We start from the raw sequence: 22,576 nt of genomic DNA, 5'->3' as shown, positions 1-22,576 counted from the left end.
TCTCCAGGAAGCTTTCTCAATTCAAATGTCAGACATTTGAATTGAGAAAGCTTCCTGGAGAGGTGGTGAAACGTCTTCAAATCTTGAAAACCAAGTCCAGTGGATATTTTTTGAATTTTTACGGAATTTAGCCTTTATTACTCTGTGTGAAACCATGCTTCAGTCATTATGTGTTTTGGAATAAAAAAAACGTTTTCTGTCATATTCTAATGTTTCCTAGTGTGTTTTTTCAATAGTTTAGATGTAGGTGGAGAAAATGAAAGTTTTATGACCTAATTTGAGAGGAAGGAAATGCACTGGTTTTGGCAAAGAGCTTTTTAAAGTGCCACAGCTATAAGTCTCCTTCTGCTTCATCATGAGACAAACAGGTCAATAACCACAATTATATAAATCATGTGCTTATTGAAAAGAATGGAAGTCTCATTTTAAACTGATTGAATCATTTCCATAGAAAGCTGTGAAAGCTAAATTTATCTCTGCATGTATCTGCAGGAGGCTTCCACCACCATCGCCCTGCACTATAAATAACGACCATGTTATAGCTGGTGTTTTTCCCCAAAAACTTCCAAAACTAAAAATAAATCAATGACTAATCACCCATGTGGGTTTATGTGAAGCATTCATTTCCTTTGAGTACTTTATTCCAGTCATTGTGTCTTTCTATCAATCTTTTTTTATCTCTTGTTTGACTTTCAGCAGCAGTCAGGTGCGTCAGGCTCGGATGATTTCATTGTATCTGAGCATCAGAACCCACGCCTCTCTGTCTCTCTGCTGCTTCGGCGTGTTTGCACGTCATGTGCTCGTTTAGCAATCGAAAAGGAGGAAGAAAGGCTGCGTGAAGCCACAGCCTCCTGTGACATCACATCATGTCATGTTGGATCCTGTAAGGACGCACGGCATTCAGGTAGAACTGGTCTAGTCACATAGCTGCTGCCTTCCTCCCTCCTCCTTGGATTAAATCCTCTCCTTTTCATCTGTGTTTACATGTCACTGTGTCTTCAGATGGTCTAGCTGTTCCTAGCTCTTCTCTGGGACTCATCATGGACTACTCTCAGCCGTTCTCGGTGCTCAATGAGCAGCTGAGACCCCGACTGACCTCCAGCGAGCAGCTTCACTCTTCCCTCTGCAGGCTGGAGGACAGGAAGCTGGACTCCAGCTCCATGAGGACCAAATACATGTTGTACAGATCATCTATCCTACCGACAGAAACAGAACCACAGACCTCCATCAGCAACACAGAGGATGCAGATCAACATCAAACTAGCACAGAACAAGAAGTTTTGGGCTTCAGCAGCACAGAGGAGGGACTTTCCTCGGATCTGCTGCCTTACATCAACTCCTGCTTCAACAGAGATTTTAACATAAAGGACGAGGATGAAGACGGGCAGGCAAACGACAACAGCAGCATGACTCAGTCCGAGGAGACGGACAGCTCAGGTGAAATGGGCTCAGAGGAGGCAAGGGACTCCGTGAAGACAGGAGCCGGAGCCGAAGCGGGAGAGAGCCCCTTCCAGAGGTTCTACGCTGACAAGACCTTACCAGACCTGATCAGCACCGGCAGGCCGCTCGGCAGACGCAGGACGCTGACACATGTCTCAGATACGGTAAGATGCAAAGACTTTTAATGCCTCTAGAAGAAGGTGAAAACTGCTCCCTGATCAGACCAGTAAAACAGGGTGGAGACCATCTATGATATAACTTAGGAGTTAAACAAGAAATGAAGTAAACAATGACTCCTGCATAAGACTTATCATGGTCATCTGAAGGCTTTAGAATAATGTATTTAATTATGAAAATATAAGAAAGATTTCTCAGGTAATAAATGGTTTAGTCCTTCATAATTATCCTGTGTCTTCAGTCTATCTCTTTGGTTTCAGCTCTGAGTTTATGAACCTGTACAACTGGTTTCACCCCAGAATCTAGACTAGCAGTTTCTGCTTACATTAAGTTCAAAATGTTTCTTTTGTGTTTAGGCTAGTTGTTATCTTCTTAGACACAAAAAAAATACCTGCATTCACTGATAAAATGTTTAAAAAGAGTGTTGTTATGTTTTTCAATAGCTTAAAGAAGTACGTAGGGAGGTGGAGCTGTCCCGCAGGAGGAGCATCAAGCTTAAGGCTCAGGTGGACAAACTGCAGGGGAGCACTGATGGACCCGGCTGGAGCAAACACCGAGAGACGGTAATGGATATAAGCTAAGGCTGCTGGGCACAGCATGAAACTACAAAGCTCTTCATGACACTGGTTTGATTTTTACTACAGGTCACAGATGAAGTTCTGTCAGTTCTGAGGCTGTTAAACCCACTGATAGAGCCTGAATCCAGCAAACCTGAGCCCCGAGGGGGGGAGAACCGGCTGGACGCTGCGCTGGTGGAGCTGAAGAATGTGGCCAGGCAGCTGGCAATCAGCCATACCAAGCAGGTGAGGGTCACACCCACCCTGGACCTTTTTTGTCACATTTTGTTAAATATTAACATTTCAATTCATTCTCCTTAAAGTTTTCCATCACTAAAAGCACATTTTAAACACGTTATTGTATAAACCCGTACTAATGAAAAATCCTTTTTCAAATGACAAAGCTAACTTAGTTTTAATGACTGAGACCTCAGCTCTGTCTTGTTACCGATTCTCAGCTGGACTTAGGTCTGCACTATGTGCATTTCCTGTGTAGCTCTGATAAAAAGAAAAAATCCTCTAAAATGGAGGTCTTCAACAATATTTTCAATATTCCCCCCTGCAATTTTTTTCCACTAATTGAAATGTCTTTAAATCCACATTAACATGAATTCAACACACTGTAGTAAACAGATAAATGGAAGCAGAAGATGTCTTTCAGTCATCAATGCTCACATTCAGCGACACATGGGAGCTCTTTCAAGCTGGTCACCATTTCATTCACAACACCTGTCCCATCAATGAGGAATCGGAATCAGAATCAGAAACATTTTAATAATCCCAGGGCAAAATTACATGACTCCATCTGTATTAGAGTGACTATAGGACCAGTTTGATAGAACACAATTTCATACAATATAATTAGGGGGTCCATGCTCCATCATGCCATGTTTGTGGGTCCTTAGCCTAGAAACCGTTGAAGACCTCTACTCTAAAGCATCTCGCTTTTTGCAGCTTCTAACAGGCTTTTTTCTTAGGATTGTCTCATTTAATCAATCCCTCTTTTTCTGAACGAAGCAAAAGCTTCCCCTCAGCATGACACTGCCACCACTGTGCCATATAATAAGGATGGACTGTGCAGTGTTAGTTTTGAGCATATAAAATATCATTAATGTTTAATATTGTAGTCACCTACACCTGTCTCCCCTTGAGGACTAAAGCATCCCCACAGCATGATGTTCTCACTGCCATGCTATGTGCTGCGTTTGGTAAACAGAGCAGCTTTTTCATTCTCTCCTCTCAAAGAAACTCGTTTCTACAGCACATTGTTGCCACATAAAATCTAAATAGAATACACGGGAAACCGTGCAAAGGTACAAAGGTAATAGTCATTTAGTTTCTGGTGATATCAGTCGATGGGCACGGCGCTCAGAAGAGTGTTTGCTTTGCTCATGCTTGTAGGACCTGGTTAGAGATGTGGAGAGTTATTTGCACAGGAAACTGCTTCTTCTTATCTTAGTTGCTTTCTTTGCGAAGCAGTCTTTGTAATCAGGTTTGTCATTCATTAATGGTTGAACAAACAGAATAGAAAATTGGGACCTAAGACTGACTGATTGACTGTAAAATAAACAAAACAAAAATACATATTTGCCTACTAACCCTCAAAACAGGCGATGACATTCAGCTTTTTTAAACGTTGGTTTCACTTTAAAAAAACATAATGCATCGCTGATCTTTTGTGGCTGAGAAACAAAGTTTTCACATCTTAAAATTTCCCCCTGAAGCTACTTCTGTCATTTGAAAGGCATCTGCTGTCTGATGAAGCATTGTTTCAGTGAGAACTCCACCCTGCGGGTTAAGCTTAGCAATGCTGCCTGACAAGTTTACTCGTGATGCTATCAGTGATTCCTTTCTCTCTGCGTCAGTTTTTGTTAAAAGGAGAAATTTAGGGAGCAATGTTCTGATTTTACCAACTAATACAACTTTAAATCAAATTGTCTTCATGCTTCAATTCATCCATCTTCTGATTCTTCCTTCAGGATTCTAAATCTTGGAAAAATGGAGCAGAAGAGAGCGCCGTCCTGCAGCAGGCTCTGAGGGACAGAGATGAGGCCATAGAGAAGTGAGTTCCCACACAAACTGTCACGCTGTCAAGATTTGAGGTGGAAAAAGGGAAGCCACAATTGTATTCTGAGGAATGATTCATTTGTTCTGCTTTGCTGCACAGGAAGAAGGCGATGGAGGGCGAGGTGCTGCGGAGTAAGACCGAGTTGATGGCGCTGAACAACCAGCTGCTGGAGGCCGCACAGAAACGTCTGGAGCTCTCACTGGAGCTCGAGGCCTGGAAGGTAAACGGCTCGACAAGGGCAGAGAAAGGGTGTGTTCTTTAGGTACACAGAGAACCAACGTCAACAGAGAGTAAAACATGCCAGTCACTAAGAAACACACACACTGACGCACATGATTATAATAAAACCCAAGCTGGGGCTCCGAGATAAATGATGAAAAACCAGCTCCAATTAAAATTCTCTTCCATTATGAGGACCTTAAGTTCTTTAACAGCAGCTGGTATTTGGCCTCAGGGTTGCGTGTGGTTTTCACCAAGCTCTCTGCACCACGTGAGAAAAACACTTTGTTTTGCAGCTTTTCTGACCTAGATAAAATCTGAGATTATTTTCTTTTTATTTTAAATAATATAATAAAATAATTACAGGGGGACATTTTAACCTGATATGGGGAGATGTATTTTTTATAGGACGGAGGAATACCCCTTAGAATTTTTTTTGTGACAAAACAAAAAAATATCAATGTAGTATATTGAACGCCAACACAAAATTTTGCAAATAGGTCGACAATTAATTGTTGACTCTACAAATCACCTCTCTGGTGGATAGTGGAAAAAACAAACACAAAAGAATTAAAAATACAACACAAAAAGAACCGTTTAGAAAGTTTTACAACCAGTATGGGAGACAGATGCTCTTGTCAGATAGGATTCAAGTTCAACCTTTTGGCATTTTATGCAAAAACAGAATAAGTGGCATGATTGCACATGACATGAACATGCAATCCCTATAGTATAACATGGTGTTGGCAGTGTCATGCTGTGGTGTGTTGTGTTAAGTCATTGTTTTCCAGAGGTGTGTTAGAGAAGCACCGGCGGTACAATGGGCAAAAGAAACCTAAACTTTAATCAGTAGAAACCTCTCATAAATAATTGTAAATAAATAGTAAATAATTAATTTATATCCAAGATTTTGTATAGACAAACCTGAAAATTAAAAAAGTGAAAATTTTGAATCCATATTAATCTGGGAAAAAATTGTATTCACTCTAAACTGTGACTAATTATCAGTGGTGGACGAAGTACTCAACTATAGCACTTAAGTAAAAATATTGATACTACAAGTAAAAGTTGCCCGGTAAAATATCTATTCAAGTTAAAGTATTAAAGTACTTACTTTTGCAAGTATTTAAATACTCAAAAATAAAAATACAACTTTCTAACATCACTACATCCATCCATCAATTTTCCATCACACTTATCCGAGCATGGATAAGCATGTATAATGGCACTTCTTTATTATTTTCCGAGTAATTTTAATGAACCTTGTAACTTTCAGAAACTACCTGATTTATTCATGAGTAGAGCCACTGCTACAAATTCTACATCACCTATAAAGAACTTCTGCATAAAAATGCCAAAAATATAACAACAGCTTTTTTAATTATTTATTTATATATTATTTATTTAAATATTCATTTATTTCATCATTATTTATATTATGTATTTATTATTTATTTAAAAATACACCAAAAAGAAAGGTGTAGGTCACTATTCCATAGTGACTTTCACTATGGAATAGAGGTTTAAGGTTGAATCTGTTGCCACAAAGAAACTAAAGCTCTGATTTGAGAACTCATCCTACTGAACAACTTGGCCACACGGCAACTAATTTATAAAATGCAAATAATATAATCCCTGAGTTTCTCACATCTGTGGAATGACACGCATATCACTAAAACAGTGGTGTCCCAATTCAGTCCTAATGGCTGCTTTCTTTCATGTTGAAATTGCATTAAAAAGAAAAACAGTAACAGTGGATAAAAAGCGGAGCCAAATTTAACTAGCAGTGAGTTATATGTATCCCCCTTAAAAAAATGATGCAAGTAAAGATGCTTAAAAAAGGACTTAAATACAGTAATCGAGGAAATCTACCAACTTTTCCAATAGCAGTGATCATAAATTTTGTAAATTGCACTGAAAGCAGGCAGATGAAGGATAAATGTGAAGTAAAACAGTCTTAAAATCTAAGAAGATTATTTTATGCCTCTCCTCAGGAGGACTTTCAGCGTCTCCTCCAGCAGCAGGTGATGAGTCAGCAGATGGCAGAGCAGCAGGCCCAGAATAAGTCAACTCGGAAAGGCCTCCTGAGGCGAAACAAACAGCCTCCCATCCAGCGGCCGACAAACTTCACATTCGGATCACCCGCACCTCCCACCACCAACTCCAACCAGATCTTTGTGAACAAGCCTGCCAACCCTTCAGCACCGGCTCCCAGCATGGCCTCTCCTCCTGCTGCTGCCTCCGCTGGAACTCGCACCTGGAGGGACAAGTTGAAGAAGACCAGGCCTCGCTTCCCGTATCAGGACGGAGCCGAGCAGGAGAAGGATTGGGGCAGAGGAGACGATGGCTTTCAGGTGGTTTGCCTCGACTGAAACCATCACAGGACATCCAGCACACTGGAGCTTTCCAGAGACTCACACAAATAATAATAATGCTGCTGCTTATTGTGAGGAAGTTTGAAGGGTCAGAATGATGGCAGTCCACACTACAAAAACAATCTAGAAAAAATAAGTAGAAATGTTTTAAATTAAATGTATTTACCCTTAATTTCAGTAAGTAAATAAGATGAAATTTGCCAATGGAATAAGTATTTTTCCTCTTTAAATGAGACAATTAGATATCATGGACTTGAAATAAGAAAATGCAATTGTTTTTCTTATTTTAAATGTAAATTGTCTTTTTCCATTGGCAAAGTGTCTCATTTATCTACTAAATTCAAGAAAAAAATGCACTTATTTTAAGAAAAAAAATACTTATTTAGATTTTTGCAGTGCAGTTTGATGCCAGAAACCCAGAATCTGCAGAGCTTGTAGTTTTGCCCTCAGTCTGCAAACTTTTCTATAACAGAGAAATGTGTTCTTTTACCAGAGGCAGGAAAACAGGGAACAAATTTCTTTCAGGAATTTCTTGCTTTATGCAAATCATGTGCAGAACTCCTAGAAAGTATTTGCAGATCTTCTACTGCAGCAAACCACCTTCATAGTTTTCTGATACCAAACAGGACATTGTTCTGCTTGTGTCCTTCTGTTCTTGAAGCTCTGGGAAAGAAAACAAATTTTATTAGTGCCAAAGTTCTTCTTCTGCCCCTCTGCAGAAGATTCATGTCTACAGTTTGGACTAGAGATGCACCGATCTGGATGATGTGGTTTTATAAAGCTTTTACCTGCCAGGACTGATTTAAATGGCTTTATTTGTCATTACTGCAGAGCACTATTTATTTTTTTTAGGTCAGACTTGAAATCTGAAACTCATATCCAATCAGGGAGAGCTTGAAAAAGCTGTTGTAGGGATTTTAAATTCCTAATTTGGAATCAAAACCCTAATTAACATGTGTTTTCAGGTATTTTACACCTAAAAGCAACAGTTAATTTGTGTATATTTTATAGCCCTTTCTCTTAAAACTCATTAGAAATATTAAAAAAGTTTCAGATATTTTGACAGTGTTGATTTAACAGCTGTCATTTTGAACATTATAAATATTACCATCTATAGCCTCACTTATTGGTGTAAGAAATACATCCTTCGTCTAAGAGTGTTCATATGTTTTACATTTTTTTTTTTATAGTAAGAGCCATTTTAATCTACATGCATAAACAGCAAGGCTCTCGGTCTGTTTGCCTCTTAGGTTTAATCCCCTATTTTATGACCGTCTATTATTCCCATGTTAATCTCTGTACGTCAACAGATCAATGAGAGAGAATTTTTCTGAAAAGTTTATTAATTTTTATTCATTATGGAGACAACTTTTACTAAAAAGGACAAAAGCAATTGGACATTATTTACAATGCTTGTGGTTCTGATCTTAGTTGAATTTTATTTAATTATTTTTTTTTTAAGTAACTTGGCTCACTCAGGAGACAATGAGCAAATTTTTAGTTACTATAAATAATTTCTTGCTAATTTAGTAAAAAAAAAAATGGGTTCATTATAATGCAAGAATGGGAGGAAACTTTCCAAGGCAGACGTTTTTGGACCCCAAATAGTCGGATATGAAAGACTAAAATCAGCTCAACTAGCATCTTCCCTCAGCAACAGCGTGCACATCGAAGATTGTTGTTTGCACTACTTATTATCCCTTATTTACAGTATGATAAGAGAACAGGAAAGGATTGGATTCCTGAATTTATGCCAAACGCTTGTTTTACTCCAGATTTCCTGGTGCATCTCTGGCCGACACCTTCAGAACACAAAGGCACAGTATTTATATCCATATATTAAAGTTACTGTTGCGAGCATTCAAAGCATCTTGGATCAACAACCTTTTGATGTGTAAAAGATTACTCAATATAAATGGGTCCTCAACATGTAAATAAAAAAAAGTACCACAAATACTGTTCTTTGGTGTAAATAAAAGTCACTGAAAAACTCAGAGGTTTTAGATTTTTTTTATTGTATAATATATCCAACTATATATATATATATATATATATATATATATATATATATATATATATGTATATATATATATTATTCACTTCTATATGGATCTCAAGAACATTTAAAATGTATATACTTTTATTAACCGGTATAAGTGCCTCCACGGTGGGAACAAAGATGAAGGAAAGGTAACAGCTGGAAACCAGAGGAAAAAGGCATGCTCTTAGTGTCAGAGAACTACAGTACTGAACAGATCATTACAGTCTTCAAACAAAACCTGCCTTCAAACATTACATGCTCCACCCCTCCCCAGACAATCTTATGAAATGTGCCTCACGCTAATCCGTCCCGCAGGAGGAGCATTTAAGGGCTGAGCTGTAATAAAATAATTTTACCGAATATAATTTGACCACTAAAGGCCTTTTTTCCCCCCCTTGTTCTATACTCAAAACATAAAACATTGATTGTAGTAAACATTTAGTGCTTTAAATGTTAATTCATACAGATCTGGCAACCCAGCTGCCATCTAAAAGTCTACAGGACATCATAGATTCAACTTTTCTTATTAAAGATTTACAGAAATAAAAGACCTCTGGACAAAAGAGGCACACGGACAAAAAACACCCTGCTTATTCACACGTGGCAGTTTCACTACTGGACCAAAGTCACCGACCCCAAGGAGACCGAAAATATATCAACACCACTATGATTGGGTACTTAGATACTTTGCTGCAGCATATATCTGTGATATACTCACAAAGCTGTGTGCCTTATTCTTAAATATAGCTGGAATACACAGGTAAATAGGGAAAAAACACTGATAGGACTCAACATGTACAAAGACACGACGTTACCACGGCTTGCTGCCAGACACAAACCAAACATGAATGTATGTAAGACCGAGTGTTTCTGCTTGTATCCTGAGAGGATCAGGGAACAGTTAAGAGTTAATACTGCATTGGAAAATATCCGCTTCAAATCCTGTACATAAACATGTTGGCATAAAAATATAACCAGCATAATATAATCAGTAGGGATTGCCTTAACGACAAACTGACCAACTTTCAACTGAGCACAAACTTTCTGAATAAAACTGTTACAGACCGTTAAATAATATCCCACCGCAAACTTACATTTCTGACCCCATTGCCTCCTTAGATATAAACTTTTTTACTTTTTTCTACAATCCTGATATAAATACAGTGGCTCTCAGAACTGTACACCCCTCTGTTAAAATCCATCTTCACTTTCTACACTTTTTAATGCAATATTTGAATAATAATGTAATAATACTACAGTGTGCATACTATTGAACCCTTTGAAACATTTTAATTAGATTTAAACATTCAGTCCACTTTAGCTCATCAATAACAGTAAAACCAGTAAACCTGAACTACAGCTCGGCTGCCCTACTTTGGGTTCTGTTACAGTTGCCTCCATTAGCGAACAGAACTGTTTCTAGTCAGGAAGATAAAGTTCAGAAAGGTTGGTAAGATCTTTCCTTGTAGAAAAACAAAAATGCTAAGCTGTAGCTTTTGTAGTGAGGCAAAGGGAGGAGGCGACAGATAACAGAGACGATACAACATTTCTCTTCAAAAACACAAACTGGAAACTTAAACATGCATGAGGCTGCCAAGAGTCTAACAGCAGAACTACATTTCTGACAAACACTGCATCCCCTGTATGTCTGGGCCAAGGATGATAGTTGGGGAAAAAAAAAACAAAAAAAAGAAATATCTTCTGATAAAATGTTCTGTGGTTTAAAGATTCCAAACAAAAACAAAACAAAAAAATAAACTTTAGGCCAGAATTTCATAGATGAATTTGGCACAAAGCAACATGACTACAGTGAAACACGGCAGTGGCTGTGTCATGCTGTGGGTGCTACTTCTCTTCAGATTGATACGATTATGGAGGGATTAAAGCCTAAGTGTTACACTGGGTCCAAAAATATGACTTCAAATGGTTGAAAAACGGGATTTTGGCTTTTAAAATATGTGGAGTCATCTAAAAACAGCGAGCTGTAAATGAGATACGTAAACTCAAGGAGGACGTTTTGTAAAACAAAATTGGGAAAATATTTTCATGTCAGGAAGTGGTTTAGGCAGACTGTTACTGAAGTGGATTAAAAGCTAAAATAAAATTGAAAGCTGCTTCAATTTTTTTTTAGAAACATTTTTTTTTATCCTCTGAATAGGGATTCTTTTACTGGATGCATCATACAATTCATTATCTTATGGCTTTCTAACAGGGTTGTGTATGTTTTGAGATCTACTGTATCCAAACACAAAGACAGTACAGTGCAAAGGAGAGTTTCTTTGGATTAGTACATTACCTCCGAAAATAGCCCCATGATGCTAAACTAAAAATCAACTCAAACATGTCAACAAGCTGAAGAATCTACAACCACTAAGTGTCTGGGAGAATAAATTAAAATAATCTACACTACAACCACTGATAGAGTTAAAAAGGTAAAACTGGCTGCAGCAGGAGAGTGGGTTTGGTCCTGCGTTGGCGAACGTTAGGATCGTTATGGACTCCACTCCGCGCTCAGAAGGGCTGAGCGTTAACAAGGAAAGTCTGCAGGCTTGGCTTGGAGGCAGCTAAGACTGGAGGAAGGAGATGATGGAGCTGATGAAATCTAGAGGCTTGTCTGCGTGGATCCAGTGGCTAGCATCTGGGATGTACTGGATGTCGGCGTTGGGGAACAGCCTTTGGATTTCTGGGTAATCGTCAGAGCTGGGATGTAGATGCAAAGAGAGAGGGATGAGATACAAAACCAGATGGGATCCTGTCAATAGGCTAAACATTGGATGTTCACCAGGAGTGTAGCTCAGTTAGGAACGGCTGCAGCATGAAAACAAAAGATTAGTCCGTCATAAGTTCATAAGAGAACCTGCCGGAGTCACCACACATTTTCTAAGCCGTCAGAACTAGGGGTGTGGTAAAAAAAAAAAAACAGATTTGGAAATATATAGTGATATTCAGCTGCTCAATATAATATCCAGGGGTTGACGTTAAGGATTTTTACCACTTGCCCAAAGGGCAAGTGACTTTCACATTTCATTTGCCCAAAAACAATTTTTACTTGCCCAGTATAATGTGAGATAAATATAGTTCCTAATATTCATTTTTGTATATATATCAACGAAACATGTTTGTTTTTAAATGTTTTTTTGTAATTCAGTAAGTTTCCAGGTTCCTGGATTTCTTCAGATAAGGAAAAATAAGCCTAAATTACCGTGTTAACATGCTTATCAATCCTTCCTGTACATTCTTTTCAAACTAAACTTTGCTTTAAACTGTTATGTGGTTGGAAAAATATAAATTGTAATGTTAAAATAAAAAAAATAAAAAAACTTGACAGGTTAAAATAAAAACTTACACTACTACTACTCACCAATTTAACATGTTTAGCTCTATAACATTTAAATGCACCACTCCAATGTCTAAGAGAAAAAAATTTAATGGAAATTTTTAATGTATGACCTGCATCACTGTACAGAAGACTGCCTTATGATAGAAATATTTACACTGTGCGCATTATATTATTATTATTATTATTTTCCTAATCCCTGACTGATCATTTTTAATCTAGCGTGTATTATAGTATAGATTAAATTCATCATCCAGCGGCTGCGCTGCAGAATTCTCTCCCCAAGAGCTGAATCACGCCATCTAGTGGAAAATCACGCGGCTTTTTCAAAACAACAAAGATGGCGCCGGGAACGCTTGTGGGTCGTTTTCAGCGAATGTCGGTGATTTTAAAGTAATTTTGAGTGATAAATAATTTTTTTTGCGATCATTGCACTTGCCCGGCGGGCAAATGCAATGTAATTTGTACTCTCCCGACAATAAAAACTACTTGCCCCGGGAGATCGGGCAATGGTTAACATCGAGCCCCGATATCGATCTTTCAGTTTCTAATATCAATTTTCAGAAAAAAACATTTTTACCTCAAACAATGAGGGAAAAATTGACTACCTCTGCACCGCCGCTCTGGTAGATGGCTCTTGGGAGAGTTTATACAGTACAGCACATCACCATCTATTTAGTTGAGGCAATCGCAGTGAAACACGTGAACCGACTCAAACCCCAAACTACATAGATTCTGTCAACATATACAGCACTTACTTTTCTTATGATAGCTGGGTAAAATATTACAATATATGGTAATGTTGCAATATTTAGATAATATTGAATATCGTGACCCAAGTATCGTATCACAACACCCATGCCAATACTCAAGCCTAGTCAGAACGGATGACTAGAGTAGCATTTAAACAACTATGACAGTAATTATCAAAATAAGGACCAATAGCAGATGTAATGTAATTTTGGTTTTCATGCTATATGGCTTTGTTTAAATACATAATAAAAACATTTGATTTTACTCAAAAGGACCATAAGATGAGAATCCCACAAAGGCTACTTTACATTTTATCGAGTAATGTTACAAGCTTACTGTAATACCTAAACTATTAATTAAATATGCATCAGTACAATATCGAGATAAAAATATAAAATGTTATATCATTTTATATAATATAGTATTTTCAGCAAAAGCAATGGCAAAGGAAGCTCAAAGAGTTGGTATTTTGACTTTTCTCATGTTTTTGGATGAGTTTTTGTTGTTTTGTTTTTTTTATTCGAGTTTTGCTAATGATCTAAACAAAAGTTAAAAAAAATATATCCTGGATAAATCAAAGTTATGATTATAATTCCAGGAATTTTGGAAGTATGATAAATTAACCCAAGCTTACACATATGAAGAGCAGATCTGTGTTAGACCTCTGCAGGGCCAATAATCAACAGGAAACATTTGAAACACTAGCTAAAATTAATTAGGTCTTATTTCATTTTAAGGAGCAAAATGCTAACTGTGTATTACTAAAGTATAACACTGCACTCCATGTTTATTCATTTTCTTTCCTGGGGAAGTGCAAATATCCTTAAAATGAATGTCTGTTGCTGCAGGTTTCTAAGAGAAACTTTAAGTAGTTATCTACTTGCCGCCATTTACTAAGTAATCTTGAACTGTAGAGTGAGATGTTACTGAAATTAAATATTTATATATTTATTCTAAGGCTTGATTTATATCTGTAGCATTGGGGATATAGCTATGGTCACTGCAGCAAATTTCCTCTCATAACAAGCTTAAACTCCCCCATGAGGCATGATTACGCATTCTAAAATCCTGAGGTTTAACAATCTAAAACATAAACATGTCATGTTTTCTACCTGATATAAGCAGAGCTGGCCCCACCCAGAAACAGCGTTGGTCCCTCATAGACAGAGTCAAGGCTGGGGAAACTCATGATTTCATCAAGGTGAGCAGCAATGGCCTCCAGGTTGACCCTCCAGGAGTAATGTCCGTTCTCCTCCACCAAGTTGGTCAGCAGGAACTGACGCACAGAGTGCTCCTAGAGGAGGACCGCCAGCTTACAGTTTCAACATATTCCAAATACTGAAGAAAGTTCAATAAAAGTAGTCCTAACCTTCACTAAACTTCGGAGCTGATCCTCAGCCATCCGTCTGGCAGTGGACCTGGGGATGTCGGTGGAGATCTTCATCTCCTGCATAGCCTGGATATAGTAGCGGAAGTTGGTACGTGTGGTGGTCTGGGCTGGACTGATGTCCACGACCACCAACCGCTCCACTAAACTCGGCTACAGACAAAAGGAAAGACAGAACAAAGTGGTAAAGGGGAAATAAACCAAGTTCAAGACCCAGTTATATTAGAAAAATAGTCTTAAAGCTCTAAATTTCAACTTTGATCGAAGAGAGCTCGTTACTGTTGTAGGTTTTAATTAGTAATACTTCTATGAGAAGTTATTTCTGGTCAGTGAATGCATCATAATCAGACACAACTCTCTCTGAAAGACTCAAAAGGCCATAAAAAAAGATAGGAAATGAGTCTAGCGTCTTTAGTAGAATAATGAAATTGACACTGATGCTAAAGGGTTAACCTCTCTGTAAATTTTGTTTATTAAGATGAGTGTGTTAAGAATAATTACCGTAATATTCTGATGATAAGCCGCTACTTTTTTTACAAGCTTTGAACCCTGTGTCTTAGAATCCGGTGCTGCTTTTCTATGAACAACGATTGTTGTGATAACGTAGGAGGATTTGTTTTGGTTTGTTCCGCTGTTGTACGGCACTACTTTTCCTGGCGGAAGGGCATGTGATCAGACACACAGTATCTATAGAAAGGAGCGGTATGTTGGTTACATGTCCTACCGCCAGGCAAAGTAGTGCTGTACAATTTAGCACAAAAAAGAACCAACTGCAGCCACATCAGCGTGAATAGTGCGTTCAACGTATCACTACGCGTTCAGTGAGAGGCGTGGATGACGAGTGGCGATAAATCACTCACCAAAACTGGTCGCATGTGAAAAGCAAGTTTTGCCTCAGTCAGCCAGTGGATTCTAATAGCATGTATTTTTTTTCATGTGTGCTGTATTTTGTTTTTACACAGTAAATTTACCCGTTTAAACAGCAAAGTACTCGCAATTACTGGTAGTTAGACATATACGTAAAAAGTTATGCAAATATGTAGTGGTAGCTTGTTTTTTAAACTATTAATAAAAGGGATGTGTTCCCAAAAAGCCTCCTCTTTCCTATAAATCCCCTTTGTGCTTATTCTCTTAGATATGGTAATTAAACATTAAAACACCTGCGGCTTTTAGTCAGGTGTGGGTAATGTATGAAGAAAACAGGATTTTCCTCTAATTTTAGCTTGTGCGTCTAATATTCAGGTGCTCCTTGTAGTCCAGAAAATATGGTAGTTATAGTTTTTCCTTCTGGCTAAATTCTATACTCTGATTATTACTCGTTTATGATCATATTTATTTAACTAAACTGCTTTTAAAATGGTCCTTTCTCTAATTGAAGGAGCGTTAAACTTCAGGGTGTATGAATAATCGGCCATCGAAATGAAAACTATCTGACAGTGTTTTCATATTACTAATTGTAATTTGATTAAGAACTTCAACAGGTTTTGTTCTTCTAGACATTAAGCTACAGCTCTCAATTAATCTGAGGCTTTGCTTGTCTGTTTTTCCTTAATGCAATGTTCTCATTAAACAAACTCCAGCCTTCTAACCAGCTTTACTAATGATGATTTATTGGAGCCAAAAATATATTTTTAACAAAAACAACAACTAAATGAAGTATTAAAAGTCATAAAAGTCAATCCACCTGTATATAAGCCATCCTGATTGTACCTATGTCACCTCAAATCTCTGTGTTACTCCCTTGTATTTTTATTTTTTTATTCCTAATGCACCTTTTCCTCCTTGTTTGCATCTTCTTTCAGCACTATGCCAATATGTGACCAGTGAATTTCTCCGCTGTGAGATCAATAAAGCTCATCTAATCTAATCTAATCTTAAGTCAAAAAGAAACATTAAAGTTAATTCAAAAGTAAACTTTGATGTAAAAATGCCAGAATCATCAAGTCATGTAAAAATGTTCCGGTTTCAAAATTATAGGCGTGTTATAAAGGTTAGCAAAGATGGCAGGACTGTAAAGTGAGGAAAACTCTCCACCTCATTAAATATACCATCATAGTGACTCCAGGCTGACATTAAGGAATCGCCCACCTGTGTCAGAGCTGTTGTCATGGCGGTTTTTCCCCCCATGCTGTGGCCGACGAGGACGCACTTCTCGATGTGCAGCTGGCCGAGGAGGTGTTTCAAATCAGCGACCATCGCTTCGTAGGTCAGCTCAGGGGTGTGGGGGCTGTTTCCGTGGTTACGAGCATCTACAGTCAACACCTGACTGGACAAAGGACAGGTAAGACACTTGGAATGGAGGAAAAGGAAGCAGCAGAGCGAATCTTCTCAGCTCAGCCAAAGCCTGACGTCACAAACAATGGAGACGTTGTGACAAATTTATTCAAGTCGTGCCAGACAGGTATCGTTTATCAGCTTAAAGGCTCTTATCAAGTAACCGTTTCTTTTTTTTTCTACAAAGGGCTATTGACAGACTGCTGTGAACAAATGCAAGCGAACAATGATGAACTGTTTCAGACACAATAAACAAGTGAGAAATCTTCAGCGGTGCTTTACCTTTCGGCCGGTGCGTTGCACCAAGGACTTGGCTATTGAATGGAAGTTGGATTTACTGCCGAAGAGGCCGTGCAAAAACACCAGAGGCGTGCTCTCCCCCTTACCGTCAAAGACATCGTAGGTCAAGTTGACAGGACTGAAAGGAAAGAAAAACAAGCTTAAGTTGAAGAGGCCACAAATCCTTGAAAGAAAACTTAAAAATGGCATTTTAAATTCAACTCATTTCAGAAACATATATAAACATATATTAGGGCTGCAGCTAATGATTATTTTGCAGATCGATTAATCTGCTGATTATTTTTCCGATTAATAAACGGATAGCTAAAGGTTCCTTAAAGAAGATTTGTTACAAAATTAAACCAGGTGAAACTTAAACGTTTCCAGTTGAGGAATTCTGGATGGTGCATATTGACACATTTTATCTTAAATTCAAAATGTAAAATATATATATATTTTTACAATTTTTTACAATTTTGTCACTGTCAGCTTAAACCACGTTTTTTGAGTCTCTACACTCCAGTTGACGATTAACTGATTTCTAAATTAGTTGACGATTATTTCAAGAATCGATTAATCACAAATAATCTGATTAATTGTTTTAGTCCTAACATATATATAATCTTCTCTAACTTGAAAGGAAACGGCAACAGAAGGTGTTATAAAGTGAGAAGACTAATATCAGCCGTCCTTTACGCTGTCATCTGCTGGTCCCCTGGCAGCGCAGAGCGGGACAGAAAGACACTGAACAAACTAGTGAGAAGGGCTGTTTCTGTCCCCGGCTGCACTCAGTGGAGGAAGTGGCTGAGAGGAGGGTGCTATCCAAGCTTACATCCATCATGGACAACACCTTCAACCCTCCGCTTCTGTAGAGAAGCTGAGCAGCTCTTTTAGTAAAAGACTTTTAAACGCTGTTTGTAAAAACAAGCACTACAATGCTGCCAGCACTCTACAATGCGACACTACAACGGCAATAATAGGGCAATGTATAATGTGTGATTTACTATTTGATACCCTATGCAATGACATGTTTCTTTATATTTGACACAGTGCAATACCTATATATATATAAATATCCATTTAAATACTAGTGTTGCAGCGATGCCATTTTTTGGCCCTGATACCAATACCGGGCTGTGCAGTATTGGCGGATACCGATACCATCTGTTTGAAATTGATGACTTTGTGTATATATGAAGAACTGCATACTACTTGGATGTAAAATAATTGCCATCATGGCTTTGTCAAGCTGCTGCCTACCTTTGTGAAGCAGGAAAAAGACTAATACAAAGTGAATCCAGTAGAACTTTTTATTGCCTACCTGGAATGGGTGACAATAGCTGAATAAACTTTTGGCTCTCAAAATTGTATCTGTGCCCTATATGTTAGTACTCACCGATACCACCATTTAAGTGCTGAATGGAGGCCCGATACTGGTATCGGTGCAACACTAATAAATACCCTGTACAATGATATAATAATAACCCTGTATAATAATCCTGCTATAAAAAAACCCAAATATATATATATATAGACGCAATGTATATACTGTATATATCCCATGCACCTTTTTCTTCTTTTGGCACCTTCTTCTTCTCTATTTGAATATTTGAGCTGATGTAACGAGTAAATTTCTCCACTGTGAGATAAACAAAGACAATCAATCAAATAATTAAAAACGAGGCTCTGACCTGTCATGACACTATTAGTATTTCATATGAAAAATGTATCAAACTTAAGCATTCAATCCTAAAAATGTTATATTTTACTAATCAGTTTAATAATATAAAAGCAAAACCTACTTTGAAAATGCTAGAGCGAGAGATCTATCAAACTATTTTGGCATAAATCCAGTATTTTTCTCTCCACGCGTTTCCACTGTCAGAATCTCCCACCGGTTCGTGTCTAGAAGGAACCCTGCTGTTACTAAAAACAAATAGGTCCAAGAATGCGACCTTATAACTGGGTCAATTCTGATTATTTCCCAGAAACTGTGCTCTGTGTTTTGTAGAGGGACTGTTAACCCTTTATAGGGTGAGTTAACGCTTCTGATCACAACCTCCCCTAAGTGAGGTCTAGAAGCATAATATCTATATCCAAACATTCAGCAAAGATACTGCTACATGGCTGTACACCTTATTTTGGCATTTGACCAGTTAGATGAGCCCTTGAATGATATATATTACCTACTGTATATTAAAATAAAATAAAAAGGCAAGAAAAAAGGTAAAAAGCTGATTGAAAAGTTAATAAGCCTAGTTAACAATTATATATAGGTTTATAAACTAAAAACATGTAAGCGCCAGTATCAGCATTAATGCCTCTAAGGTTATGTTGTACCAAAGAAATTATTCTTTTACCCTCAGAGTGTTTGTGTGTTGTCTTTTGTTAATTTTCTTAATATATTCGGGCAAGTTGGCGTTTCTTTGTTATTATTGTTATTATCAAGGCTGCACTTTAAAAAATGAAATATTCTAGAGAGCTGTTCTTAATGAAATTTCTTTTTGTTAACACTGGTGTATACAAAATGACAAAATAAAATCTAAGTCTATTACATTGACATTAATTATTGCCATCAAAATATATTTGATATATTTTTTCAGTGTTACAAAGGTAATAAAGTCTTGTCTTGGATCTAAATTATTGAAAGTATTTCACTGAGTGCCTATAAAGGGTTAAAGTGGTTCATGCTTCACTATTCAGCTACATATAATATGTAACCAAATCAGTTACTTCAGTGATATATTTTCTTTCCACAAGAAAGAGACACAAAAAATATAAAATCACAGAACACTGATAAAAAGAGGCCAAATTTAGCAGGAGTGACTAGCTTATGACTCTAAGCCTCGTTTATCTTAATTTTTATTTCCGAATAAAGTAACAGAATTCAGAACATGATGATTTCTGATAGATTTCATATAATAAATTAAAAATATAAACAAATATACATGTGCCCTTTAAAAGAATATGTAACACCATGTAATGTAGCAAGGATGCTAACTTGGTTTACATGAACATTAGCATAAAGGAGATTTTTTTTTTTTTTTTTTAGAAATTCTGATCTTTATATTTATATTTATAGCTAGCTTTAGCTTGGAAACCGTTATAAATGACCAGGCTAGGGTTAAATATGCTAATATAACCGTAAAAGGCTAAAAAAAGAGGGACCGTAGATTTAATGCTTTAAAAATACCACAAGGTGACAGACGGTATAGGTTGAATAACCGAGCAGTTTAAGTCAATATAAACAGCAGAGCCACCGCGGTAACACCAGCACCCCTGTGCTGCTGGAGGACACCGGTTAGCCTGGAAGCTAGCGGGGATACCTGGATGAGCTGGCTGTCCGGACCGGGGGAGACGCATCCACCTGTCCGGCGAAAAGACGGCACGACGGCCGGCTGCTCAGCAGCCCTCTGTTAACCAGGCGACACAAAGCAATCATGGCAGCATATGTTCGGTTACTGAACGGTCTTCTTCTTCTTCTTATGGGATTTTATGGCGGTTGGCAGACTTGTGAATTGTGCATTACCGCCACCAACTGATATGGAGTAAAGCAAGAAAACAGGAAACGATTCACCCCCCCCCCCCCAAAAAAAAAAAAAAAAAAAAAAAAAAAAAAACCTGTGTAACTTAAACCAACATAATACTAAATCACATTTGCCCATATAATTTTAATTTACTCTAGGTCATCTTAACTCTGACAGTTTCTGATGGTCCCATCGGTCCTCCCATCATACTTCCAACCATCTCCCAGTTCAAATCTTTAATGTCCAGATATTTTTCTGCAGCCTTCACTATTATTTTGAATTTTTCCGTTTTTGTTGTTGTCTGTGCAGTACAATTAATCACTTCTACCATGAAAAGAACAAAATTTGTCTTTTTAACAATAAGTGAGTCTTCATCAATTTTTAGAGATTTCTCTAGAGGTTTGGAATTTGCCGTGTGTTGAACTGTAGGTTTGGGTTTTTCTGACTGAGATGGGATCCTTTTTGCAGCTTCAGCGTAGGTTATTCCGAGCTCAAATTTCATTTTTTTTATTTCCTCAGACCTTTTGCTTGCTTCACAGCCGCGATAGGCAGCAGTATGTTCTCCACCACAATTACAGCATTTTATTTTAGCTTCTTTTCCACATTTTCCGTACTCATGTTCTCCTGCACACCTTCCACACCTCTGTTTCCCTTTACAAACTGCTGCAATGTGACCGAATTTTTGGCATTTGAAACATCTCAATGGTGGAGGATTGTAGATTTTGACATTATAGCTTATGTAACCGATGAATACTTTGCTTGGTAATTGCTCTACTTCGAATTTAATTAGCACAGATAAACTGTCAGATCTTTCTCCGTTTCTTGTTGTTTTTAACCGTTTTACTTCTTTTACTTTTGCACCGCTTATGTTTTCCAGAATCTCTTTTTCAGAAATTTTTAGAGGAACTCCTCCAATGACTCCCCTGCTGATCTTTTTGTTCTCCATTAAGCTGCACTGAACTCTTATCCCGTCAATTTTGTTGATACGTATTGCTTTGCCTTGCTGGGCGCTGTCTCTGCAGTTAATTAGCAGGTCTCCACTGTACAGAATTCTGGCACCTTTGACTTCTCCGACAAGTTTATTGATGGTTTTTGTTAAGTGAACCGGATTCCAATTTGTAAAAGAGTCTGCCTGATTAACGACTTTGAATATGACTTTGAATTCATTTTGTTGTGCTGTGGAATGTATGGAATGATCATCACTGGATTGTTCTGAACTAGATTCCCCTTGAACTGATCTCTGTTTTTTCCGCTTTTTCTCATTTTTTGATGTTGCTATCTTCCAACCTTCATTGTCACTATTTCCCTCTTCCATCCCACAAGAATCGCTTCCTGTTTCCTCACTACTCACGGCCCAAGACATTTCTCCATAAGCAGCTTCAAAACACGCGCCATGCACCAAACGACCATCCACATGCAATCCTAGACCTTACTGAACGGTCCACTAACACCATGTGCCTTAGAGAGCGGCCCCAGTGACAGGACAGAGCCGAGAGAACATTCAGAGCTGTCGGAGGTCGACACCAGCGGACACCCCCCCTTCACCCTGTCAACAACTGACGCTGCGTCACGACGCAGCGTGACGTAGGGAGGAGGGGCGTGGTTTAAATTAAATACCCTGGGTTTAATCTTTCAGACAGGCACGCTATAGTACGGAAAAAGATTAGGGCCACTGAAAAAATGTTAAAAAAGTTAACTGATTTGAAAATTTTAATTTGGTATAATATGACAAAAAAGCCACAATTCTGACTTGAGAGACTAAATTATCTCTCTTGTTTTAATCACCTTCTGCTCTTCCATGAATGAAATAGCATCACCGGGGACCCCTCGGGCACATAAAAAGGCGCCCAATGCGTTACTGGCCCTCCCAAACAACTCACATCTTTGTCAGTGAAGCTGTGTGCTCCCACATCTCTTGCTTCATGGTGCCCATCTACATTAACCCCTAGAACCCTACGGACCCACCGGTGGGTCCAGCTGCTACGTGACCTCGTAATTTTAACAAACCCCCAGTATTGATGTATAAAACACATTTGGCACAGTTTGGTGACATTTTTGGATAAATGTGCCAAAATGGCCTCTCCGCCTAAGAAATTTCTCACTAATACCATTCTAAAATAAATATGATTCATCTGATTGAGT

General features: G+C 38.0%; 2 protein-coding genes across 2 annotated transcripts; one reads left to right on the top strand and one right to left on the bottom strand.

Annotated features, from left to right (window-relative positions):
- Positions 1-913: 913 nt before the first annotated feature.
- On the top strand, positions 914-8,009 carry bicdl2l (bicaudal-D-related protein 2-like). The gene is made up of 6 exons (XM_038301339.1): positions 914-1,604; positions 2,061-2,180; positions 2,262-2,420; positions 4,154-4,236; positions 4,342-4,462; positions 6,456-8,009. Exons 1-6 carry the CDS (start codon positions 1,041-1,043, stop codon positions 6,831-6,833), a joined length of 1,425 nt encoding a protein of 474 aa, XP_038157267.1. The 5' UTR covers positions 914-1,040; the 3' UTR covers positions 6,834-8,009.
- Positions 8,010-10,147: 2,138 nt separating this feature from the next.
- Positions 10,148-21,997, bottom strand: abhd11 (abhydrolase domain containing 11). Its single transcript, XM_038301340.1, has 7 exons — positions 21,877-21,997; positions 20,234-20,378; positions 16,911-17,046; positions 16,443-16,616; positions 14,337-14,507; positions 14,080-14,261; positions 10,148-11,577 (listed from the first exon to the last, which is right to left on the bottom strand). Exons 2-7 carry the CDS (start codon positions 20,347-20,349, stop codon positions 11,442-11,444), a joined length of 915 nt encoding a protein of 304 aa, XP_038157268.1. The 5' UTR covers positions 20,350-20,378; positions 21,877-21,997; the 3' UTR covers positions 10,148-11,441.
- Between the last annotated feature and the right edge of the window lie 579 nt (positions 21,998-22,576).

Source organism: Cyprinodon tularosa, unplaced genomic scaffold (assembly GCF_016077235.1).
Source record: "Cyprinodon tularosa strain WSP-4 unplaced genomic scaffold, ASM1607723v1 ctg466, whole genome shotgun sequence".
Classification (NCBI taxonomy): Eukaryota; Metazoa; Chordata; class Actinopteri; order Cyprinodontiformes; family Cyprinodontidae; genus Cyprinodon; species Cyprinodon tularosa.
Note: the sequence above shows the minus strand (reverse complement) of the source record. Positions and strands in the feature narration are given on the sequence as shown.

Coding starts and splice junctions, on each gene's coding strand:
- abhd11 (XM_038301340.1), bottom strand. CDS start 20,349: ATGATTGCTTTGTGTCGCCTGGTTAACAGAGGGCTGCTGAGCAGCCGG. Junction 17,047..20,233: donor CGGACAGCCAGCTCATCCAG/GTATCCCCGCTA, acceptor CTTTCCTTTCAG/TCCTGTCAACTTGACCTACG. Junction 16,617..16,910: donor TGCAACGCACCGGCCGAAAG/GTAAAGCACCGC, acceptor TTGTCCAGTCAG/GTGTTGACTGTAGATGCTCG.
- bicdl2l (XM_038301339.1), top strand. CDS start 1,041: ATGGACTACTCTCAGCCGTTCTCGGTGCTCAATGAGCAGCTGAGACCC. Junction 2,181..2,261: donor GGAGCAAACACCGAGAGACG/GTAATGGATATA, acceptor TTTTTACTACAG/GTCACAGATGAAGTTCTGTC. Junction 2,421..4,153: donor CAATCAGCCATACCAAGCAG/GTGAGGGTCACA, acceptor TTCTTCCTTCAG/GATTCTAAATCTTGGAAAAA.